Here is a 20,962-nt window from a genome sequence, read left to right on the forward strand (position 1 = left end):
TCTTTCTCTAACAACTCAACAACAAATGTAATCTTTGGAAACTGTGGAATTCAATTACCAGCACTTTTAACATACAACCAAGGAATGGCAGTCACCATTCTGATTCCTTACATTGTTTTTTGTCTCCCAGCCAACCTATGGGTGATGTGGCTTATCACTCACGGAACAAAGGACTCATTGGCAGCTGAGCTTTTCCATCTAAATATGGCAATATGCGAGACCCTTTTCCTGTTGGGGACTCCTTTACAATTTTACTGCTTGTTTGACCCTGCTGGTAGTGACCAAGTTGTTACATACATGCTTTTGGCATTTTCAACGTTATTATGGTTCGGCCGTCCCCTGTTCCAGTGTTGCATCTGTGTGGAGCGCTACCTGGCTGTCATTCACCCTTTGACCTTCATCAGGTAACCAATAGCATTTTCTGGTTCCAGTGAAATTTGCCAAAACTGCTGAGGTTGTGTTTGATTCGATACGAACCAAATGCTATGTTGCATCATGTCATTTTTTGACAGATTCAAGCCCCTGAGATTCAGAGTAGTCTGCAGTGGACTGATGTGGGTCGCCGTAACAGTCATCTTGTTGAGCATTTGGAAAGTTTATAAACCATCACGCATTATTACAATCAGCTTTTTCATGACACTGTCTGTAATTGTGTTCTGTTGTTTGTCAGTTCTTTGGTCCTTGAAGCAGCCAGGGCCAGTAAAGACAGAGAGGTCAGGGGGTAACAATATTAAGAGTAGAGCCTTCAACATAATTTCATTGAATCTGGGGATTCTTTTGGTTACTTATTTGCCTACCTTGGTGATCGCGTCTTTAGAAACTATTTTGTATCAGGATATCTTTGGTTATCTGTTTACTCCTACAATGTATGTGACAATGTTGGGTGGGATTGCCCAACCTTTACTTAATCTGCACAAGGCTGGGAAACTGCCTAGGACATAGGTTTAAAATAGTTTAAAAAGATACAAGAACTCGTTATAACGAGAATTTTTCTCTTTTCTTTTCATCATCATCATTTTTCATAATTTTTCTCGTTATATTGGGATCTTTTCTAATTATATTGAGATATTTTCCTCTTATATTGAAATCTTTCCCTGTTATATTCAGATATTATCTTGTTATATTGAGATTTTTTCCTGTTTAATTTAATATTTTCTCCTTATATTGACATCTTTTCCTGTTAAAGTAAGATATTTTCTCCTTGTATTGACATATTTGACTGTTATATTGACATATTTTCTCGTTATATTGACATATTTTCTTGTTATATTGTGATATTTTCCTGCTATATTATTTTTATTTTTTTGTATATTATTTTCTTGTCAAACATATAAGTTACAAAAACATGAATACGATTTTATTAGCTTAAAATGAATTGGACATAACCGTAGTGAATACTGATCGATAGTGATTTCAATAATGTTATCAATAAAATCACCCCCTGTAACTGATGAAATCTATTAATAAAAATGCTGACCAGCCCATATGTCTCTATGTTTACAATAGTTTTACAATAGACACTACAAAAACCGCTACAACTCACACTACACAACGAGCTGAGCTACACTAGTTCAACGTGGTATCACGCAGTTTTGTGCTCATGCTTGAGAAAATTAATCTATTGAAATCATCCCAGAGTACGATTGGCCGACTTTTTGCATACTACACAGAAAGGAAAGTTAACCCATATATTTTGAATGGGAGTGTTTCTCCGACTACTTTGTGCTACACAGAACAACTTCTGAACCAATCAATTTCAAATGGGACTTCAGAAGGAGTGTGCGCAGATAGAACAGTTCACCCTTTAGTTATACGACGAAAATATCATGCAACACAGAACGAAATGTGAACTAATACCGATACCGCTGCTTTGGCTATCTGCCGATACCGATATCAGTCCGATACTTTGTTTGACTCTTGAACAAATAATAATAATAATAATAAAGGAATGTAATGGAAGCACTTTGTTCATGATTCCCAATTAGCCACCTAAAAACATCTCACAAAAAAAAAGTTAAATGCCTTTAATCAAGGAAAAAAGATGTGAACAGAGTTCAAATCAAAGCCCAAATGGAGTAAACAAGGTAAACATTCACAAAATTTAAAAAATGTCAAATGGTTGGAAACATATAAAGGGAAGAATTAAACAAATAACTAAAGTGATACATTTTGAATTAATTTGAGATAAAATATAGAATAGCTGAGCTGTTAAAGCTGGTAGTTTGAAATGGTTGAATCAAGTGTGTGTGCCTTTGTGTCTCATCACTTGTAGTAACCAGGAAAAGTGTTATTGATGTTATTCTTTCACATGTAGTTTACAGTTTACTACTGCTGGCTGAGTTTGTGTCCACTGGTAATTGCCAAATACGCAGACTTTAGATGTCAATCTAAAGTCTGATTGTTGAGACTAATGCATTGCTAAATATGCCCAAAGATAAGTTTGTTTCCCAAGCTCTCTACAAACTTTTGGACCTATCTCCTTCTACATTTTTTTCACCTAGGGACTCCATTCCAATTTTAAAATGTTCAGATTAGCTTGGAATCACTTGCTACCTTTAAGAGATTCAAATTTTTTTATATTCTTTTTTTCAATGTTAGTCAATGACAGATTTCATTTTCAGCATTTAAACTTTTTTCAGAATCTTTTTTTTTTTCATACCCGCTTTCATACCCACTTTTCCAGTTGGTCTCATTGACGTTGAGGCTAGAGCATGAGGACTTTCTAGATGATGCTCTGGCCCAAGGTGGCTATGAAAGCTTACCATTGCGGACGTCAAGGAGCCTCAACAAAGTCAATATTTAACCTTGAAACACCAAGTGAAGATGTTTAACTCTTCACATTATTTGTTTCACACCATTTACAATGCATGTTTACATTGTTTACTCCATTTAGAATCTGTTCAAATCCCTTGATTTGATTTAAGCCATTTCACATTTCTTTACTTCTTACACTATGTGGCTTTACTAAAACATACTTTCAACCTCACTTTGCCCTACAGCACTCACCGCATTTTCTGCAGGAACTGCATTTTCTATTTTTCATGAAGAATTGTTGTTTCATAAATCAGATACAAATGAAAATAATCAGGACAAACAGTATTTTGTGAGCTGTACCTGGATTTCATTTGTTTTATTTATCACAAAACAATTGGTCATGTGTGACAGATGAATATAGATTGTTGAAAGCTGTGTTCTATTAGACAGATGACGAGGTGAGCTGAACCAGAAGGCTGCCTTAGAAACATACAACTGACAAATTGTAACACCTATTAAGACAACTTTTTACCTCCAAATTAAACAAATTGCCCTCATTTTTCATTGCAGTCAATAACAAATTAAAACCAATGTGCATTAGGCCTGCTCTCCCTATGCATTGTTTACAACAACTTGTAGAAGAAATTCTTCATTATGGTAATGATGAACACTGAAAATACAATGAATTCCATCTCTAGTGCCTTGCTACTACCTTCCTCACTTACAGCCTCTTCTGCCAGGAGGATGGGTTCTGAGACCCCCTGGTACCTCCTTCTCAGCCACATGAGGTTGATTCACCCCATTACATTATTTTTCCACTGCATGCCTGCATACCTGTAGCCAGTTATGAGGTCACCAAGGTCAGGACCTCAGTAATTATTTTTCATCTATTTTTTTTAATTTCAACTAAAAACATTTTGGTAAATTATCTGCTGTTGAGAACTTGTCTGTGTTGAGTGCATGGTTATTGTATTTTAGACTGCCTACTTTGTGTCCGCCGTGTGTGACATCTGGTTGTGTGTGCAGGAGCAAAGTAAACTATTTTTCAAACCGTGACTACGGCCCTTTCTGTGAGAACCACATTTATTCAAATATTTCTTACAGATTGACATGTACTGCAGACTATCCCAACAAAGGCCTTTGCACACGATCTGCATGATTCAGTGCAGACACGATCATTGCCTGAAGTTGATTTTATTTGTTTATTTAAATATAAATCAACGGTAGCATTTGCATTTGATTTTTTTAGTTATCCAAACACAATTGTTCATGTTTGACAGATGAATATAAACCCTGAACAATTAGAAATGCATTGTTCACAACAACTTGCATGTGACATTCTTCATTATGTTACTGATGAACACTGAAAATACATTCAGTCCATCCCCAGTGCCTTGCTACTACCTTCCTCACTTACAGCCTCTTCTGCCAGGAGGATGGGTTCTGAGACCCCCTGGTACCTCCTTCTCAGCCTCATGAGGCTGATTCACCCCATTACATTATTTCCCATCTGTATTTCCACCTTATTCCTTTCATCATGCATTTCCTTAACTAAATGTCTGTGATTATATATGAGTGAAATCTGTGAGCCTACCTATGAGGTCACCAAGGTCAGGACATCAATAGTTCGTCTTGAGGGAAAATAAAAAAAAATGTAACTAAAAAACCTTTTGTAAATTATTTGCTGTTATTTGCTTTTCTGAGATAAGCGCATGGTTATTGTATGTTAGACCTCCTACTTTGTGTCCGCCATGTGTGACATCTGGTTGTGTGTGCAGGAGCCAAGTACACAATTTTTCAAACCGTGGCTAGGGCCTTTTCTGAGAGAACCACATTTATTCAAATAATTCTTACATATCTACATGTGCTGCAGACTATCCCAACAAAGGATTTTGCACACGATCTGCATGATTCAGTGCCGACACATTTATTGACTGAAATTCATTTTTTTTCTTTATCTAAATAGAAATCAAATGTAATATTTGCATTTGATTTTCTTAGTTATCACAACACAATTGGTAATGTGTGACGAATGAATGTAAATTGATGAGAGCTGTGTTCCATTAGTCAGATGACGAGGTGAGCTGGAAAGTCCTCACGAAGGTCCACACGCTCTAGCCTCAACGTCAATGAGACCAACTAGAAATATACAAAGCTGCTATTAACCATCAGGCTGCATTAGAAACAAAAGAATATGATTTGTGCTACGATAACTAAAATCTGTAAAGTAATGTTCTGTTTTTGTTTTCTAAGACCTATTTCAAGTCATTCTTCTAATCTAATCTAAACTTAATTGTTTTAGATTATTTCATTATATTATATAGGTTAAGGGTAGTAATAAATAGATATCACGCGATTTCGTGCAAATGCTTACGAAAATGAATCTATTGAAATCATCCCAGAGCGTGATGTCCGACTTTTTGCGTGCTGCACAGAAAGGAAATTAAACCTATGCATTTTGAATGGGAGTGTTTCTCTGACTTTTTCGGGCTACACAGAATGACTTTTGAACCAATGAATTTGAATTGGGAGATTTTCTTCGACTTCAAAAGGAGTGTGCCCAGATAGTACAGTACACCGGCCCTCTAGTTATATATACATGAAAACCACAAATGCAACAAAGGGTAAATGCCGTATCATGGATCATGGATACTTCCTATATTATTTGCAGCAGACCTCCTCAAAAACTGAAACTAAGCCCGTCCATTACCACGAAATATCGTGCTACATAAAACGAAATGTGAACCAATTAGGGCTGTAACGATACATCAACTCACGATTTGATTTGTATCACGATTTTTGGATTTTTTTAAATTAAAAAGCATTTTATTTAAACAACACTTATCTAACAATTAACTTAATGTAACATTTAATAACAAATAATTCGGAAAACCTTGAACAGAAAGAATACTATTAAAGTATAGTAAAATTAATAAATAAATAACTAAAGATTAAATAAATGAAGATTGCAGTTGGAGGATGCTTGCAGGTAGGCAAAAAAAAAACTCAACTAGTTCTGTTGTTTAGGCTAACGTATTTTGAAATATTAATGAATAAATAATAGTAATTTGAATAGTTTGGTAGCACTGTTTATTTATCACAACACAATTGTTCATGTTTGACGGATGAATATATAATGGGGAAAGCTGTGTTCCCTTAGTCAGATGACGAGGTGGGCTGAACCAGAAGGTTGCATTAGAAACATCAGACAGTTTGGACTTTTAGAATTTGTGTTACGAGTACTGAAAGCGGTAAAGGCATTTTCTGTTTTTGTTTGAAAGACCTATTTCAAGTTATTCTTCTTATTACTATATAATCTAGACTTAATTATTCTTTCTGAAAAAGTAGGTTTGGAATAGTAATCCAAATGTTTTACTTTTAAGGAAACCTTTTTGCTGAGCCTTTTAATGCTGGAAGATCAGCCAAATCAGATGTGAAACTATTTTCAGGAGCCAAACGGGAGCATTTGGGGCGATGACAATGGTTCCAGAACATATTAACAATTCTTTCTCTGACAACTCAACGAAAAATGTAAACTATGAAGCGTGTGGAATTCCACTCTCATTACCAGGGGTCATTATATACAGACAAGGAATGGCCGTCACCATTCTGATTCCTTGCATGGTTGTTGCCTCCCAGCCAACCTTTGGGTGATGTGGCTTATCACTCACAGAACAAAGGATTCATTGGCAGCTGAGCTTTTCCATCTAAATTTGGCAATATGCAAGACCCTTTTCCTGTTGGGGCTTCCTTTACTATTCTACTGCTTGTTTGACCCTGCTGGTAGTGACCCAGTTGCTAAATACCTGCTTTTGGAATTTTCGACGTTAACATGGTTCGGCCGTCCCCTGTTCCAGTGTTGCATCGGTGTGGAGCGCTACCTGGCTGTCATTCACCCTTTGACCTTCATCAGGTAACCAAAAGCATTGTTCTGGTTCCAGTGAAATTAACCTTAACTGCTGAGGTTGTGTTTGATTCGATACCAACCACATACTGTGTTGTATCATGTGATTTTTTTTACAGGTTCAAGCCCTTGAGATTCAGAGTAGTCTGCAGTGGACTGATGTGGGTCGCCGTAACAGTCATCCTGTTGAGCATTGGGAAAGTTGATGAACCAGAAGGCATTATTACAATCAGCTTTTTCATGACACTGTCTGTAATTATGTTCTGTTGTTTGTCAGTTCTTTGGTCCTTGAAGCAGCCAGGGCCAGTAGAGACAGAGAGGACAGCGGGTAACATTATTAAGAGAAGAGCCTTCAACATCATTTCATTGAATCTGGGAAATCTTTTGGTTACTTATTTGCCCACCATTGTGATCTCATCTTTGAAAACTATTTTGTCTCTGAATATCTTTTTTTATCTGTTTATTTCTGCTATGTGTCTGACAGTGTTGGGTGGGATTGCCCAACCTTTACTTCATCTGCAAAAGGCTGGGAAACTGCCTAGGGCATGTGTTTTTACGGCAGTAAAACCATAGTGGAAAAATAAAAATAGATACAGGAACTCGTTATAACAAGATGTTTTCTCATCATGAGATCATTTTCTGGAGATCTTTTCTCGTTATATTGAGATATTTTCCTCTTATATTGAAATCTTTCCCCGTTATATTGAGATCTTTTCTCGTTATATTGAGAACTTTTTCTGTAAAATGTACATATTTTCTCCATATATTGACATATTTTACTGTTATAATTACATATTTTCTCATTATATTGACATATTTTCTCGTTATATTGTGATAATTTCCTGTTTTATTTTGGGGTTTTTTGTGTATTATTTGCTTGTCAAACATATAAGTTAACAAAAACATAAATACGATTTTACCAGCTTAAAATGACTTGGACATATCCGTAGTGAATGCTGATCGATAGTGACTTCAATAATGTTATCAATAAAATCACTTCCTGCAACTGATGAAATCTATTACAGGCGTCGACATTAACGGTTGCCCGCTTGCCCGGGGCAACCAAAAGTCATATTTGGGCAAGTTGAGATTGATTTCTGGTTGCCCGAACGGGCGAGTGGATTTTGGGTGGATGTTAATAGAAAGGCTATTTATTCAAATGTTTTTAGAAACTGCAGAACAACCTTTTTTGCCGCAAAATAACACAAAATATAAGTATTTGCAATTGATCAGCGCGCCGTCTTCTCTTCTCTCGGAAAGAAAGAGTTGACAGACCCGCATCGCTTCAGTACGAATATAGCCCCGCCTTCTGTCACTCGCAGTGCGTTCTCTGGCCGTGATTCGAAGGTGTTGGCTAAAGGTTAGCCACCAAAGCTAGCATCGAAAGTGCAGCGCCTCTGCGAACGGTTTAGGTAGAAGGAAAATGGAGTAGTGATGGAGGAGTGCAGTTTGGAAGTACTTTGGATTGAGGCAAATTACCAAGGAAAGTCATATGCAAGAACACGGTTTTGGGTTTCATAACTGTGCACATGCACAGCAATAGCGATCTTTTTCACGAAATTGGACCCTCACAAACTATATATTACATGAAAGCTGAGCCTCCACTTATTCCAACAGTCCAAACCATATCTTTCTGTGACTAAAACTCGCAAATAACAACTCAAGAAGAAACGTCCCCTTTTCTTTTAACAACCAAAAATGAAGTATTACCTTTGTGATTTTTGTCAACAAAGTTGATTCTGGTCGAATAAAATCACCATAAACAGATAACCCAGTGTCTGGGCCAAATTTTGCAACTAAACATGGTATTTTCAATCAATGAATAAGAGAAGGTTTCTTAGGAAATAGGTAAATTGCCTTCAATCAGAAAACTTATTCTTCAGCCCAATCTAGTGGCCATATGTTTATTTGCGAGTGTTTGGCTTGGTGCATTCGAATATATTTGCCCTGAAATTTAAATAGAGGTGTCAAGTGTCAAAATTGTAAGATATCTACCTTTATTTGTGTCTCATAGTAAGACATCGCTCCCAAATGATAACGACCAACTGATAATTATTTCAGGTGGAAATGTTATCTTCCACTTATGCTGTGTTCCATGGCTTTATTCACTTTAACCAAGTATCATCCCCATTGAATATTTCACTTGCACAACAATCTTTCTTATGGCACAAAGATGACATTGTCGCCCTTGCAGTTTTGGAGATATACTCTATTTACTTTGGGTATGTTCTTTCCTGAAAAAAACTTTTCCCCTGATATCGAAAATGGTATAGAATATCGATATTTTTCCAGGTATAGTGTCAGTTAGAAAATCCAGTATCGTCACTGACAACACTACTAGAAACGCGATTGTGATTATTCAGTTAGAGCTACAAGAAACGTGAAAGTTAAAAAAGACATATCTTTGCTACTACCTCTGACATTTAGTTAAGTACATTTGCATGAAATCATGCAGGTCTACATATAACTTGGCGATAGCTTTAATAGGTTGCAACGATGGACTGAAATCACTTCATGGCACGATGTGACCGCTCGATAAATAAGTAAACAAAGGGAAGTTTGTTATTTTTTAAACACAACATGTGTGGAAGCTAACATTCAGCTTCAGTCTGAGCTAGGATGATTTTTCTGAGCCCCCCCAAAACCAGGCCGCGTGCCTGGCAAAAAGAGGCCTGTTCAAGATTCTGATTATAATTTGGGCAAGTGAACATCACATTCGGGCAAGTTGAACCTGACCTGTACTTGCCCGATGGGCAAGTGCTTTTGAAACCTTAATGTCAATGTTTATTAATACAGGGGTTGACATTGTCAACCCCTGTATTAATAAAAATGCCGACCGGCCCTTACATCTCTTTGTTTACAATAGACACTACAGAAACCGCTCCAACTCACACTACACAACGAGCCGAGCTACATTAGTTCAACCCGGTATCGAGCGATTTCGTGCTCATGCTCACGTAAATTAATCTATTGAAATCGTCCCAGAGCACGATTGTCAGACTTTTTGCGTTCTACACAGAAAGGAAAGTAAACCCATATATTTTGAATGGGAGTGTTTCTGAAACCTTTTTCTGCTACACAGAACTACTTTTGAACCAATCAATTTCAATCGGGAGAACAATTAATGGGACAAAGAAATCAAGGGATATTTAGCATAGAAAAAACATTTGTGATTAATCGCGATTGCTCGCGATTAATCGTGAGTTAACTATGACATTAATTATTTAATTAATTAATTATTTTAATCGCTTGACAGCACTAATTTAAATATTTAAATATGTATATATATTAGCACAAAAAGTAAGGAAATTTGTGTTTGGTTGATTATTTCTCTGTGGTAACGCTGCTTTTTGGCAATAAATCTTATACCGTTAGAAAGCCTGTTTAATTCACTTTCAAATGGTGCCCCATTTGTAAGGAACATGCATTTGTGGGATGAGCAGCAGCGCTGAGTATGTGGGTTGCGCCCATGAAAATTTTGATTTGCCAAACAGGTCATTCTGCCATTGACTCGTTTGGTGTTTGGTGGATTGGATGATTGAAATTTGAGGAAACAAAACATATTGCCAATTTAACAATTTATTCATTTCACAAACAGGAGCCTCAGTAGTGTGTGGAAGAACCATACACAGCCACAACAGCCTGGCACCTCCTCCTCATGTTGGTCACCAGCCTGGTCATACACTGCTGTGAGATGGCATCCCATTCTTCAACCAGTATTTGGTCATACACTGCTGTGAGATGACATCCCATTCTTCAACCAGTAATTGTCACAAGTCAGCCAACGTGGTTGTGTTGGTCACTCTGGCACGAACAGCACGCCTAAGCTGATCCCACAAGTTTTCAATGGGGTTGAGTTCAGGACTGCTAGCAGGCCATTCCATCCTCTCCACTCCCACATTCTGGAGGTAGTCTCTGAAAAACCCCGCCCTGTGGGGGCGAGCGTTGTCATCTTAGAGGATAGAGTTCGGTCCCAGACTGTGGAGATATGGGATTGCCACTGGTTGCAGAATCTCATCTCTATATCTCTCTGCATTGAGACTGCCTCCAATCTCAATGCAGAGATTTTCCAGTGAGGGAGATGCCGCCCCACACCATCACACTGCATCCACCAAAATATGTTATTCTATCGGTGCAGCAATCAGCATAGCGTTCTCCACGTCTTCTCCACACTTTGACCCTACGATCCAACTGCCGTAGGCAGAATCTAGACTCATCACTGAACATAACGTTCCTCCACATGTTCAGGTTCCAGTGCACGTGGTGCAGACACCAGCGCAAACGGGCCTGACGGGGAAGGGCAGTCATGGCAGCACTTCCTAAAGCCCTATGAGACCGGATATAGGCTGTGTGTAGTGTATTCCGGGTTGTCTGGGCAGACAGCCGTCGGCCATATCGTCCTGCAAACCTTGACTTAAAATCTGTAGAAGACAGCTTACGGCACCTAAATGCTGACAGGGTGATGAAATGGTCTTCTTGGGGTGTCGTCTTTTTGAGACGCCAACTTCGCGGCCTGTTTCAGACATCCCCCATTATATGGAACTTGGCCTTCAGTTTGGAGAGGGTACTAGGGCTCACTCCAAATAATGCTTCAATTTGGTTTTGCGGAACACCAGCTTGAAGTTACACTATTGCAAGGGCCAGATCAGTCAAACGTGGCATGCAGATTCTTGGAGCAGACATTGACTGTAGCTGAACTGACAGTAGTAGGGCCCATGCTCACAGGTGCGGCAGCACCTGGGGGTACCAGAAGCTCAAAACAAGTGTCAATAGCAACAGCAAAATAACCTGTTTGGCAATGGCAGAAAAGATTTGGCAAATTTTTCATGGGCGCAACCCACATACTCAGCGCTGCTGCTCATCCCACAAATGCATGTTCCTTACAAATGGGGCAGCATTTGAAAGGGAACTAAACAGGCTTTCTAACGGTATAATATTTATTGCCAAAAAGCATTATTACCACAGAGAAATAATCTACCAAACAAAAATGTCCTTACTTTTTGTGCTAAGTTTATATCGATTCATTTTCTTTCGTTGCTTTGAAAAGTTCTGGTGCAAATATCTTAACCCCTGCCCTCGCGACATGCCTAATAAATATATATACCAAGTGAAGATGTTCAACTTCACTTTATTTGTATGGACTTTGTATATATACAAATATACATACATATATATATATATATATATATATATATATATATATATATATATATATATATATATATATATACGTATACATATATATATACATATACATATATATACATATATATATACACACATATACATATGTATATATATATATACACATACATACATACATACATACACACGTACATACATACATACATACATACATACATACATACATACATACATACATACATACATACATACATACCAGTGGCGGCTGGTGGTTTTTAAAGTGAGGGAGGAAGGAATTGGCCCGCCATTGGCCTGCTTGCACTGTTGGTGTATGGTGGCATAAGAATGTGAGACTCAAGTTGTTTCAGGGTGTTTTGGTGAACTACAAAATAGCAGGGAGGGAGTTATGTGAACAAAATGTATACAAAGCCACCAGTGGCATCACTGTAATTTGAGAAGGAAAGGATGCAAAGCATATTAGTCAAATCAGGCCTACTATTGATTTGTAAAAGTAAATAAAAAAATCTGGGCCTATTATTGGGCCTATTTTTGCCCTCACTGACTGAAGTTATTTAGCTATGTTTATTTTCAGTTAAAATTGCTTGTAATGCTACCAGTAAGTCATGCGTACCTAGCAAACCATGTAGCACTCACAACACTGACGTTGCCATTACTTCTGATGACCTTGATTTTGGGAAGTGGTCTACCTCTTTCTGAATGAATGGAATGGTTTTTGTAATAAGACGTTAACAATGTCCTCCGTTTCCAATGTTTCCATTGTGCATTTAGGATCTCGCTATCGCAGATTTCACTTACTCTGCGTCTCTCAGACTGAGCACCGCGGCAATGCAGACCGGGTTTGTTATCGACAGCGTTGCCAGATTGGGCAGATTTCCCGCCCAATGATAATTTTTCCAGCCTAACATGGTTAAAAGTAGCCCAATTGGGTGGGAAATCGGACCAATCTGGCAACACTGCTCAACATCCAGGGATCCTGCTTATTGGTTCATAGCGCAGACGGATAGATTTTTGCGCGAATCAGACCCCTTAAGGTCCCACCCACTCAGAGGAGGATTTTCCTCCTCTCTTCCATTGAAACCCATGTTATCCACCGGCCGCCAGTACTTTCGGGAAAATGAATGGGAGTGGACGGCGGCGGAGGGAGGACGTTCCTCCCTGAAGTAATTGTCAATAGGCGATAGGGGGTGCTAATGTCCCTTTACCCAGGGAAACGAACATTATATATTCAAAGGCAATAAAGTAGTCATATTTAAGGGCATTAATTCATTACAATAGTCGGGGCAATCTAAATGTTTTATTCTCAACAATGTTAGGGAGGATCTTCCTCCCTCTCCTCAATGGAGAAGCCTCCACTGATACATACATACATACATACATACATATATATATATATGTCGCAATACCTCTTTTTCACTTCCGATACCGATACCAAAGCTTTGGCTATATGCCGATACCGATATCAGTCCGATACTTTGTTTGACTCTTGAACAAATAATAATAATAACACAGTATATGGAAGCACTTTGCTCATGATTGCCAATAAGCCACCCAAGAACATCTAACTTAATAAAACTTTAATGCCTTTAATCAAGTAAAAATAGTTCAAAGCCCAAATGGAGTAAACAAGGTAAACATTCACAATATTAAAAAAATGTCATATGGTTGGAAACATATAAAGGGAGGAATTAATCCAATAACTAAAGTGATAAAGTTTGAATTCACTTGAGATGAAATATAGAATAGCTGAGCTGTTAAAAATGATAGTTTGAAATGGTTTAATCAAGTCATGTGCGTGTGAGTGTCTTTGTGTCTCATCACTTGTAGTAACCAAGAAAAGTTATTCTTTCACATGTAGTTTACAGTTTACTACTGCTGTCCGAGTTTGTGTTCCCTTCTAAAGCCAATTACACACTTACAGATCCCTGCCTCCATTAAAAGGATTGGTCAAAACAAATGTAAAGCGCAAAATACTGAAATGCCCTGTTAACCCAGATTTGAGCTAATCAGACTTTAGATGTCTATCTAAAGTCAGATTGGTGAGACTAATGCATTGCTAAATGTGTCAGATAGATAACAGATAAGTTTGTTTACTGAGCTATGTATACCACCATTATGTCTCACACACATCAGGCAGGCATGATGGGACGCCGAACAGCAACTGTAGTAAAAATGATTCATGCTTTTCATCAACCTCCCCAACAGGCTGTGTTTGAGCCCCTGTTCAATGTGCTGTAGCCGTGGTAACGGCAGCAACAGGACCAGGAACATCATCATAACTACTGGGGGAGTGTTTGGATGCGGGTCTGTGGATTCATCTTCCGTTTTGATAGATTGACCCCAGGGTTCTCGATTTGTAAACACTAAAAGAGGCAGGCTCGAATCAGAAAATAAGTGAGAGCAGACAAGAGGACTTGTTGGAGAAAGCGTGATAAATGAGTGACTGAGATGGATAACCGGTCAGTAAAGTATTGAAGAGACCATAATTCTGTGTTGTTAGCAATTAATTGGCCACCTCTGCTATACTTTCAAATGCACAATAAAATGACAATCATATTAATGATGATAATACATGATTAATGATGTTACAGTACTACATATAGGCTATATACAATCTATTTTTGTCTGACGTAAATTGTTCCATCACATAAACTACATCTAAGGCATTGTGAGAAAGAACAGGCATACACCCAAGGTATTTCATCTCTCCTGCCCTGGCCCCCGGTTCAACAGTGGCCCAACCCAGTGACCTATCAGGATAACGCCAACCCTGAGCCTCCTCACAGTCCTCTGGGGCCCAGGGGCCACCGAGGGCCAGAGAAGGTGCCGGCTCCCAGAAACAATAGAGGAGACTGTGTCCGGTCGGCCAGCGCCCGGGCTGAGGCAGAAGGCGCCCCGTAACCATTGTTCTGCCATCCCTCTGACAACCAGTGATTTAGCACCGGGGCTGCCCCGGGAGCGTTAGGGGAGGGACAGCAGTGTGTGTGTGTGTGTGTGTGTGTGTGTGTGTGTGTGTGTGTATGTGTGTGTGTGTGTGGGGGGGGGGGGGGTTCAGAGTGAGGCTCCACGCCCCCCCCCCCCCCCCCCCCCCGAACCCCTCCATCCGTGAGATGGCCGAATGAATCATGACTGACCCAATGTTGGGCCTGAGCCTGGCCTCTCCGTATCCCCCCCCCACCCCCCCGAAACCTAACCCAGCCCCCCATCCACCCCCATTGCCCTCACCTCTCTCTGGACAAACATGACAAATCTGGTGTTTATTTACTTAAAAAGACCTGGAGAAGTAGCTAAGGGGGGGGGGCGGATAAAAAACTGTGTAAAATCAATACTAACTTAGCAGTTCTTGCCCTGCTGCGGCCAGTCAGGAGTGTAATGAGGGCCCCAGGCGGCGCGGGACGCAGCTGGCTGACCATCGGGAGCAGAGGTTGAAGGAAAGACTTGCAGGAAATACGAGGCCACTACCGAACGCATCTTCAGTTCAACCCGCTATTCATTCGAGCGTTGCCGTCATATCGCCGGGTTATTAATTAGCCGTAAACACAGCAATTTAATATTTTTCATGTGATTCTGTAAACAGTGCGCGTGTGCTGATGAGTGATGCCTTCGTCCCGTCTATAACACAGCAGCCACGGCCCGAGGTGCTGTCGGCGCATGTTTTCTGTCTGATCCGGGGGAGATAGAAATGTCTCAGAGTTGGAGTTCAGACAGAGGATCATTGCATGTCTCGGAGAGCCCCCCAGGCTCGGGGACAGAGGGAAAACAGATAAGGAATGCCCCCGGGGTGATGAGAGGCTGGGGGGCCGCCGGCGGGCCGAGCCCTCAACAGAAACAGCAGCAGCAGCAGCAAACCATCAGGGTCTGTGTCATATCCTACATCACGTCAGCCGCCCATTCCATCTCACCACGGGCAGAGCATACACGCAGCATTGGCCATGGATGAAAGTGGTAGAAAATGGGAGTCATTGTAAACCATTTTCTGGAGCCCCGGAGCCCACCCCCCCCCCCAGCAACCAAACCACCAGCACAACCCCCTCCATCTCCACCCTCTTCTTCCACAGTTCTCTTGAAGACAAATGGGTCTAGGGTAATGACAGAGTGCCTGGTCCACAAATCAGCAGCGGCCAGCCTGCTCGTCCGCTGCTTCCTCCTCCTCTTGCTGCGGCTCCGGCGCGCCCCCCCTCCTCCCACCCCCCCCCTCGCCCCTCCTCAACCTCAGCCCTTCCATTAGTCATGTGCACGCGGGCAACAGCAGCCAGCAGTCGTAATTAGACAAGGACAAATCGCCAGCCACGGACACGGACGGGTCCGGCCACTAAATAAGGCCCCGTTTCCATACCGACCAAGTGGGCGGCGAGCTGGACCAAAGAGATTGGGGTATAGGAGACTGGAGCTGGGGAGGGGCGGGTACTTTTCAGCCGGTGCTACACTGTGGTCTCGGCCCTGCCTGGCCACTCATTCGTTTCCTTACAGGTCTGTGGCTCAGAGCCTCCTTGCTTACCGTACATCCCCACTCTTGCCTATGCATCCTCATCGTCACAAACACTTAATCGGCTCCAAGATGGAGCCCAGTGGTGTTGATGTGAGTGCCAGTGTAGGCAGTACACCTGACTCTGGGGTCAAAGTGAGAACATGATGGAGCAAGATGTCAGTAAAATGTATACTGCAATTTATCATATGTATAATTAAATTATTCCATTCTCTGAAATTATCATTTTGAAAAGAAAATATAATTTTGTTGACCATAATGGGTTAACATAATTTATGTGAACCATATGTATTGCCTTCCACATGGATTATAATGCTAATAATGTAGTGCAGGAACATAAACAGCACGTTGTGCAGTTTATCCCTTTACACGGGTAAGTCGTTTTGTAAAAAAAGCAACAGCTTTGAGGTTTATTCAAAATAATTGCTCCTTACAATACCATTAGATAAAAGGAAATTGTACTGAAGGTCAGTATTATAGATACCCTATAGATAACATGAGTAAACCCTATTTGATTTGCTTTACCACTTAATCGCATTTCAATTTAAGAGGTTGCAGTTTAACCAACTCTTAAATGATAGCGTCTGCATTACAGAGTAACATTTGTTAAAAAACATTGCAAATACTTGAAAGTTCAATTAGTGTTGTTTAAAGTGGTCAAACTGTTCATAATTTTTTTTTTATTGCATATTATTTGTCCAGACGATTTCTTGAAAAACCTGAAGCCTCTGCTGCTATCCATCTTTTATGCTCGTAAACTAACTTTGTTCGTTTCAACATGGCTCAGGATCCAATACCATTAGTAGGTGCAAGCAAAAAACCTTCCAGGAATCAATGTTTATATGGGTTCAAGAGAAACGTATAGGTTAAAAATGCAACAGAGCTAGAAACCCCATACTGCAACTCTCCCTCCCACACCAGTCAATGCAGGACCACTACGTCACTTGTTTTTGCGGTTGTCAAACCCAACTCCAAATAAATAAATTAAGCAAGTAAAGCGAAGCAGGAGCTATAAAGAGGTTTCAGGGTACATTAGGCGTAACATTAGATGGGTGGAATTAGCAAAAACGAAAAACCATCAAATCGCATTACACACTGCCAGAGAAACTAGCCGTCAACAAAATATAAATTAGTGCTATATCAAGGTGGAGCGGGCTGAATCTCCAGAGGAGTATCAGTAACAATTGTTTTGGCCAGGTCAGAGCTGCACCCCGCCTGCTCCCTTGGTGGAGCGGGGTCGACCATGAACTGACCGCCACACACACATACATACATGGCATGCTCCAGCAGAGCAAACTTTATTGATCTCCATCCTAATTTTCTAATTAGTTTTTTATTGGATTTCATAATCGTCATCAGGACACATCAAAAGAAACCCGAAACCCCAGCAAGATTTTCTGCCCTCCTCGACATAATTTTTCGAGTTTCATTTTTTTTTTCTCAAATGAAGCCATGTATTCAATTTCAACACCCCAGCTGTGAGAGCAACCCTCTGCTTTTTTTTTTTGCTTCACTTTTCCACCCCAACTCCTTGGACAGCAAACACTGCACAAACACACCATTTTTCCCATGTGCAGTAAGTGATGTTTAGCATCGCACATTTTCTGCATGATCTGCTGCTATTTGTCACACTCCTGCTCTCCCCCTAGTCGCCCCTACTTGTGGCGTTCCTTAAACACGCGCAAGGAAGCCAAAAGTGCAAAAGAAAATAGTTAAGAAACATTGTCCCTTGCCGACAGTTATTCTGGGCACTGAATTATCAGTGTCCTCTTAGTGTCCCTTATAGGCTTCCATGGCTCAGGTTAATTCATGGGGACCAAAGGAACTCTAGCCACCCCTCGACCCATCCATTAAAGGGACGGAAGGAAATAGCCGTTTTTACACAAGAAAAAAAACAGCATGATGGAAAATGTATTCAACAATTTTCGGAACTGAAGACGTTTGCCAGCTGGCGATTTCTCCCAGCACATGTAACATAACACGCCCTCCGCTATCCTGTCACACTGTCTCTGGGCCCTGGATGACACCAGTTAGTGGGTATTTTTTTTAACACAGGAAACGTGGTTGTAGTCCCAGTGTACTGTAAAGCTCTGAGATCATCAACGCGCTGAGAGATTCAGAGTCCAACCTGGGGCCATAGTTTCCAGGAAATACAAAGTTTGGCCGTGAAGCGGTCATTACAAATATTTGTGTGTACCATTGAGAGATTGATGACTCATGAGGAATGAAGAATATCAAAGCGGTTAAGAGACGAGGAACATTAATATTCTCTTAAACAGAACGGGACCATTATCACGTCATGATAAACTAAAAACTACAGACACAACTGTCAAATTAAAAGGAACGGGTGTTCATTGGGTAGTCCGATGGCTCACTATTGCTTCAGTCACCCTCAAGAAAACCATTCATTCTTCATTTCTAATAATGCAATATATAAATCAGAGACATTGCTTTGGTGCCATTACTATTGCAAAACCTTTTGAAATCTCCTTGGTGAACACGGCTGTGAATTACAAAATATGTTACGTTTTGGCAGGGACAGCAGCTGTAGCAGAAGAGTTAAAGACTAACAAATTTGGTAAAAGTAATTCTCCAAGTCTATACAAGCCAGGTTGGGTTTTGGCCTCGATCCTTGAAGTTCTGCCAATATGCTAGGATATTGTCCTCTACTACTTTTCTCTTTCCCTGCACCCCTCAATCACCACCCTCGGTCAGTATAAGGTGTGTAACGGGGCCACAGGTCAGTGGAAGGGGCTTAAATCCCGGTGAAGATGTTCTTGGCCTTGATCACGGTGCCCATCGATCCCTGGCTGATTCCCACTCAGATACGTCTTATTTTATTAGTGGCTTCGGCCTTCTACCGCCCAATTTCACTGTGATCAATACCAACATCGGGATAGCCCATATTTTTCTCACTTTTAGTGCCTTAACACTGTTTAACCGTGTCACCTGATAAACGGCACGCCCTTCCCAAACACTGATTTCCTATTGATTTCTCCTTCATTCTACCATTCCTTCCTTCGTCACTCTCCCATTGTTTTTATCTCCGCTTGTCTCCCTCTCTTCTCCTCACTCAATGCCTCGCCTCCCCTTCCTTCGGTAGGGGAGGGCGCTATGTCGGCCATTTTACTATCCTCTCAACCACAGTCACTCATTCTGTTGATGGTGATGGTGAGCTCAGTCATGCCAGGGCACCTTGAAATCATGTACTTCATCATCGCTCTTAATGAGAATAAGTGAAGTATTATCCAAATGCCACATCTATGGTTCATGAATAATTCGTAACACGGCAATCATTTAAAACAATTGGAAGTCTCTCGTGGAAAGTTTTCGCTATAAGTGAAAAAGAATTGCTCAGTTTCTTAAAAAAAAAGTTGACATGGCATTAAGGGTTCATAGCGTGCCATGTACTGTTGCGCTAACCTGCAATGTGTGCATGCATACAGGCACCTATACTATGTATCTGTGCACGCAAGCATGGATGTAAGGGTGGCCAAGTATCCAAAGAGCACAATATAGTGCACGCAATGCAACAGATGCTATGACAACCTGGTAGGAGACAGCTCCATCCATCATCACTTGTAGCCCTGATGATCAAAGCAGGGGCTGGACAGGAGAGCAGCATGCACTGGGAGTTCCAGCAGGCAGCATAGAGTATCTGTGTAAGACAACCTGCAAATGTAAGATCTAATTCAAAATTAGATTAAAAAGTTACGAGTGGATGACATTCCTGAAAAATAGACATTCCTATTGTTTTTTAAATTATGTAAGATATAGACCTAAATATAGGTAAGAGTTATTGCTGATAGTCAACTAATCATCCATATCAACTAAAGCAAATATTATAAATTGACTGAGATTATCTGTCCCTATTACAGTTAGAACTGTAAAATGAGGCCCCACAACATCATGTTATATATTATTATATTGTTTAAGCGGCAGGGCCTGGCTAAGTCAAATGCTATCCTTTTTAATACTGAAACATTTTTAACATAGTATGAAAGCACATGGTTTACGGATGGAAGAAAAACAAGTCCAGGTCTCTACAAACAGTCATATAAACAGCATCTGTAAGAAGATCCACTCACACAAGGTGACATATTTTATTAGTCCTCCACCCCTGCACTGTAACAGTGGGTGACGTGATGAACTGACATCTACAGGAAAGTTACACTGAGAGGGAGGAAGCCCGCTGAGGAACTGACCATGAAGGCACGATACGAGAGTGGGTGAGAGCAGAGACTTCCGATTAACACAAACGGAGAGGGTGCAGGGAGCTCCCCGAGAGAAGCAACCAGCATTTTGAACAGCGTGATTTTTTTTGAAAATACTGAGCACATCTGCACCAGGTCTGTATCAACGGCCGCGACCAGAGAGGAGCTAGAGCACCAGCTAGTGTTGGCGGAGCTTCACCGCCTGTGAGCGCGCCTCACACCCAACACATAAATCACGAGCAGGGGAGTGTAAAATTCAATCGGCTCCTTCCATCCATTTCACGTGAAGCAGACTGAAGGCTGGCCTTGTAGTGCCTGAAAAAGAAGGAAAGGGAAGAAAGTGGAGGGGCTGGGGCTGGGGGGGGGGGGGGGGGTTGTGTGCAGGGAAGAGGCGCTCCCTACACTTCATCAGGACCCCTACTTCATAACAAATGGAGTGTC

The 20,962-nt window shown here is 40.7% G+C and overlaps 1 protein-coding gene across 1 annotated transcript; it reads left to right on the top strand.

Annotated features, from left to right (window-relative positions):
* Positions 1–5,918: 5,918 nt before the first annotated feature.
* LOC115540134 (hydroxycarboxylic acid receptor 1-like) lies at positions 5,919–14,722 on the top strand. Its single transcript, XM_030351191.1, has 4 exons — positions 5,919–5,926; positions 6,542–6,667; positions 6,778–7,201; positions 14,555–14,722. Exons 1-4 carry the CDS (start codon positions 5,919–5,921, stop codon positions 14,720–14,722), a joined length of 726 nt encoding a protein of 241 aa, XP_030207051.1.
* The last annotated feature ends 6,240 nt before the right edge of the window (positions 14,723–20,962 follow it).

This window comes from Gadus morhua, chromosome 1, assembly GCF_902167405.1.
Source record: "Gadus morhua chromosome 1, gadMor3.0, whole genome shotgun sequence".
NCBI lineage: Eukaryota > Metazoa > Chordata > Actinopteri > Gadiformes > Gadidae > Gadus > Gadus morhua.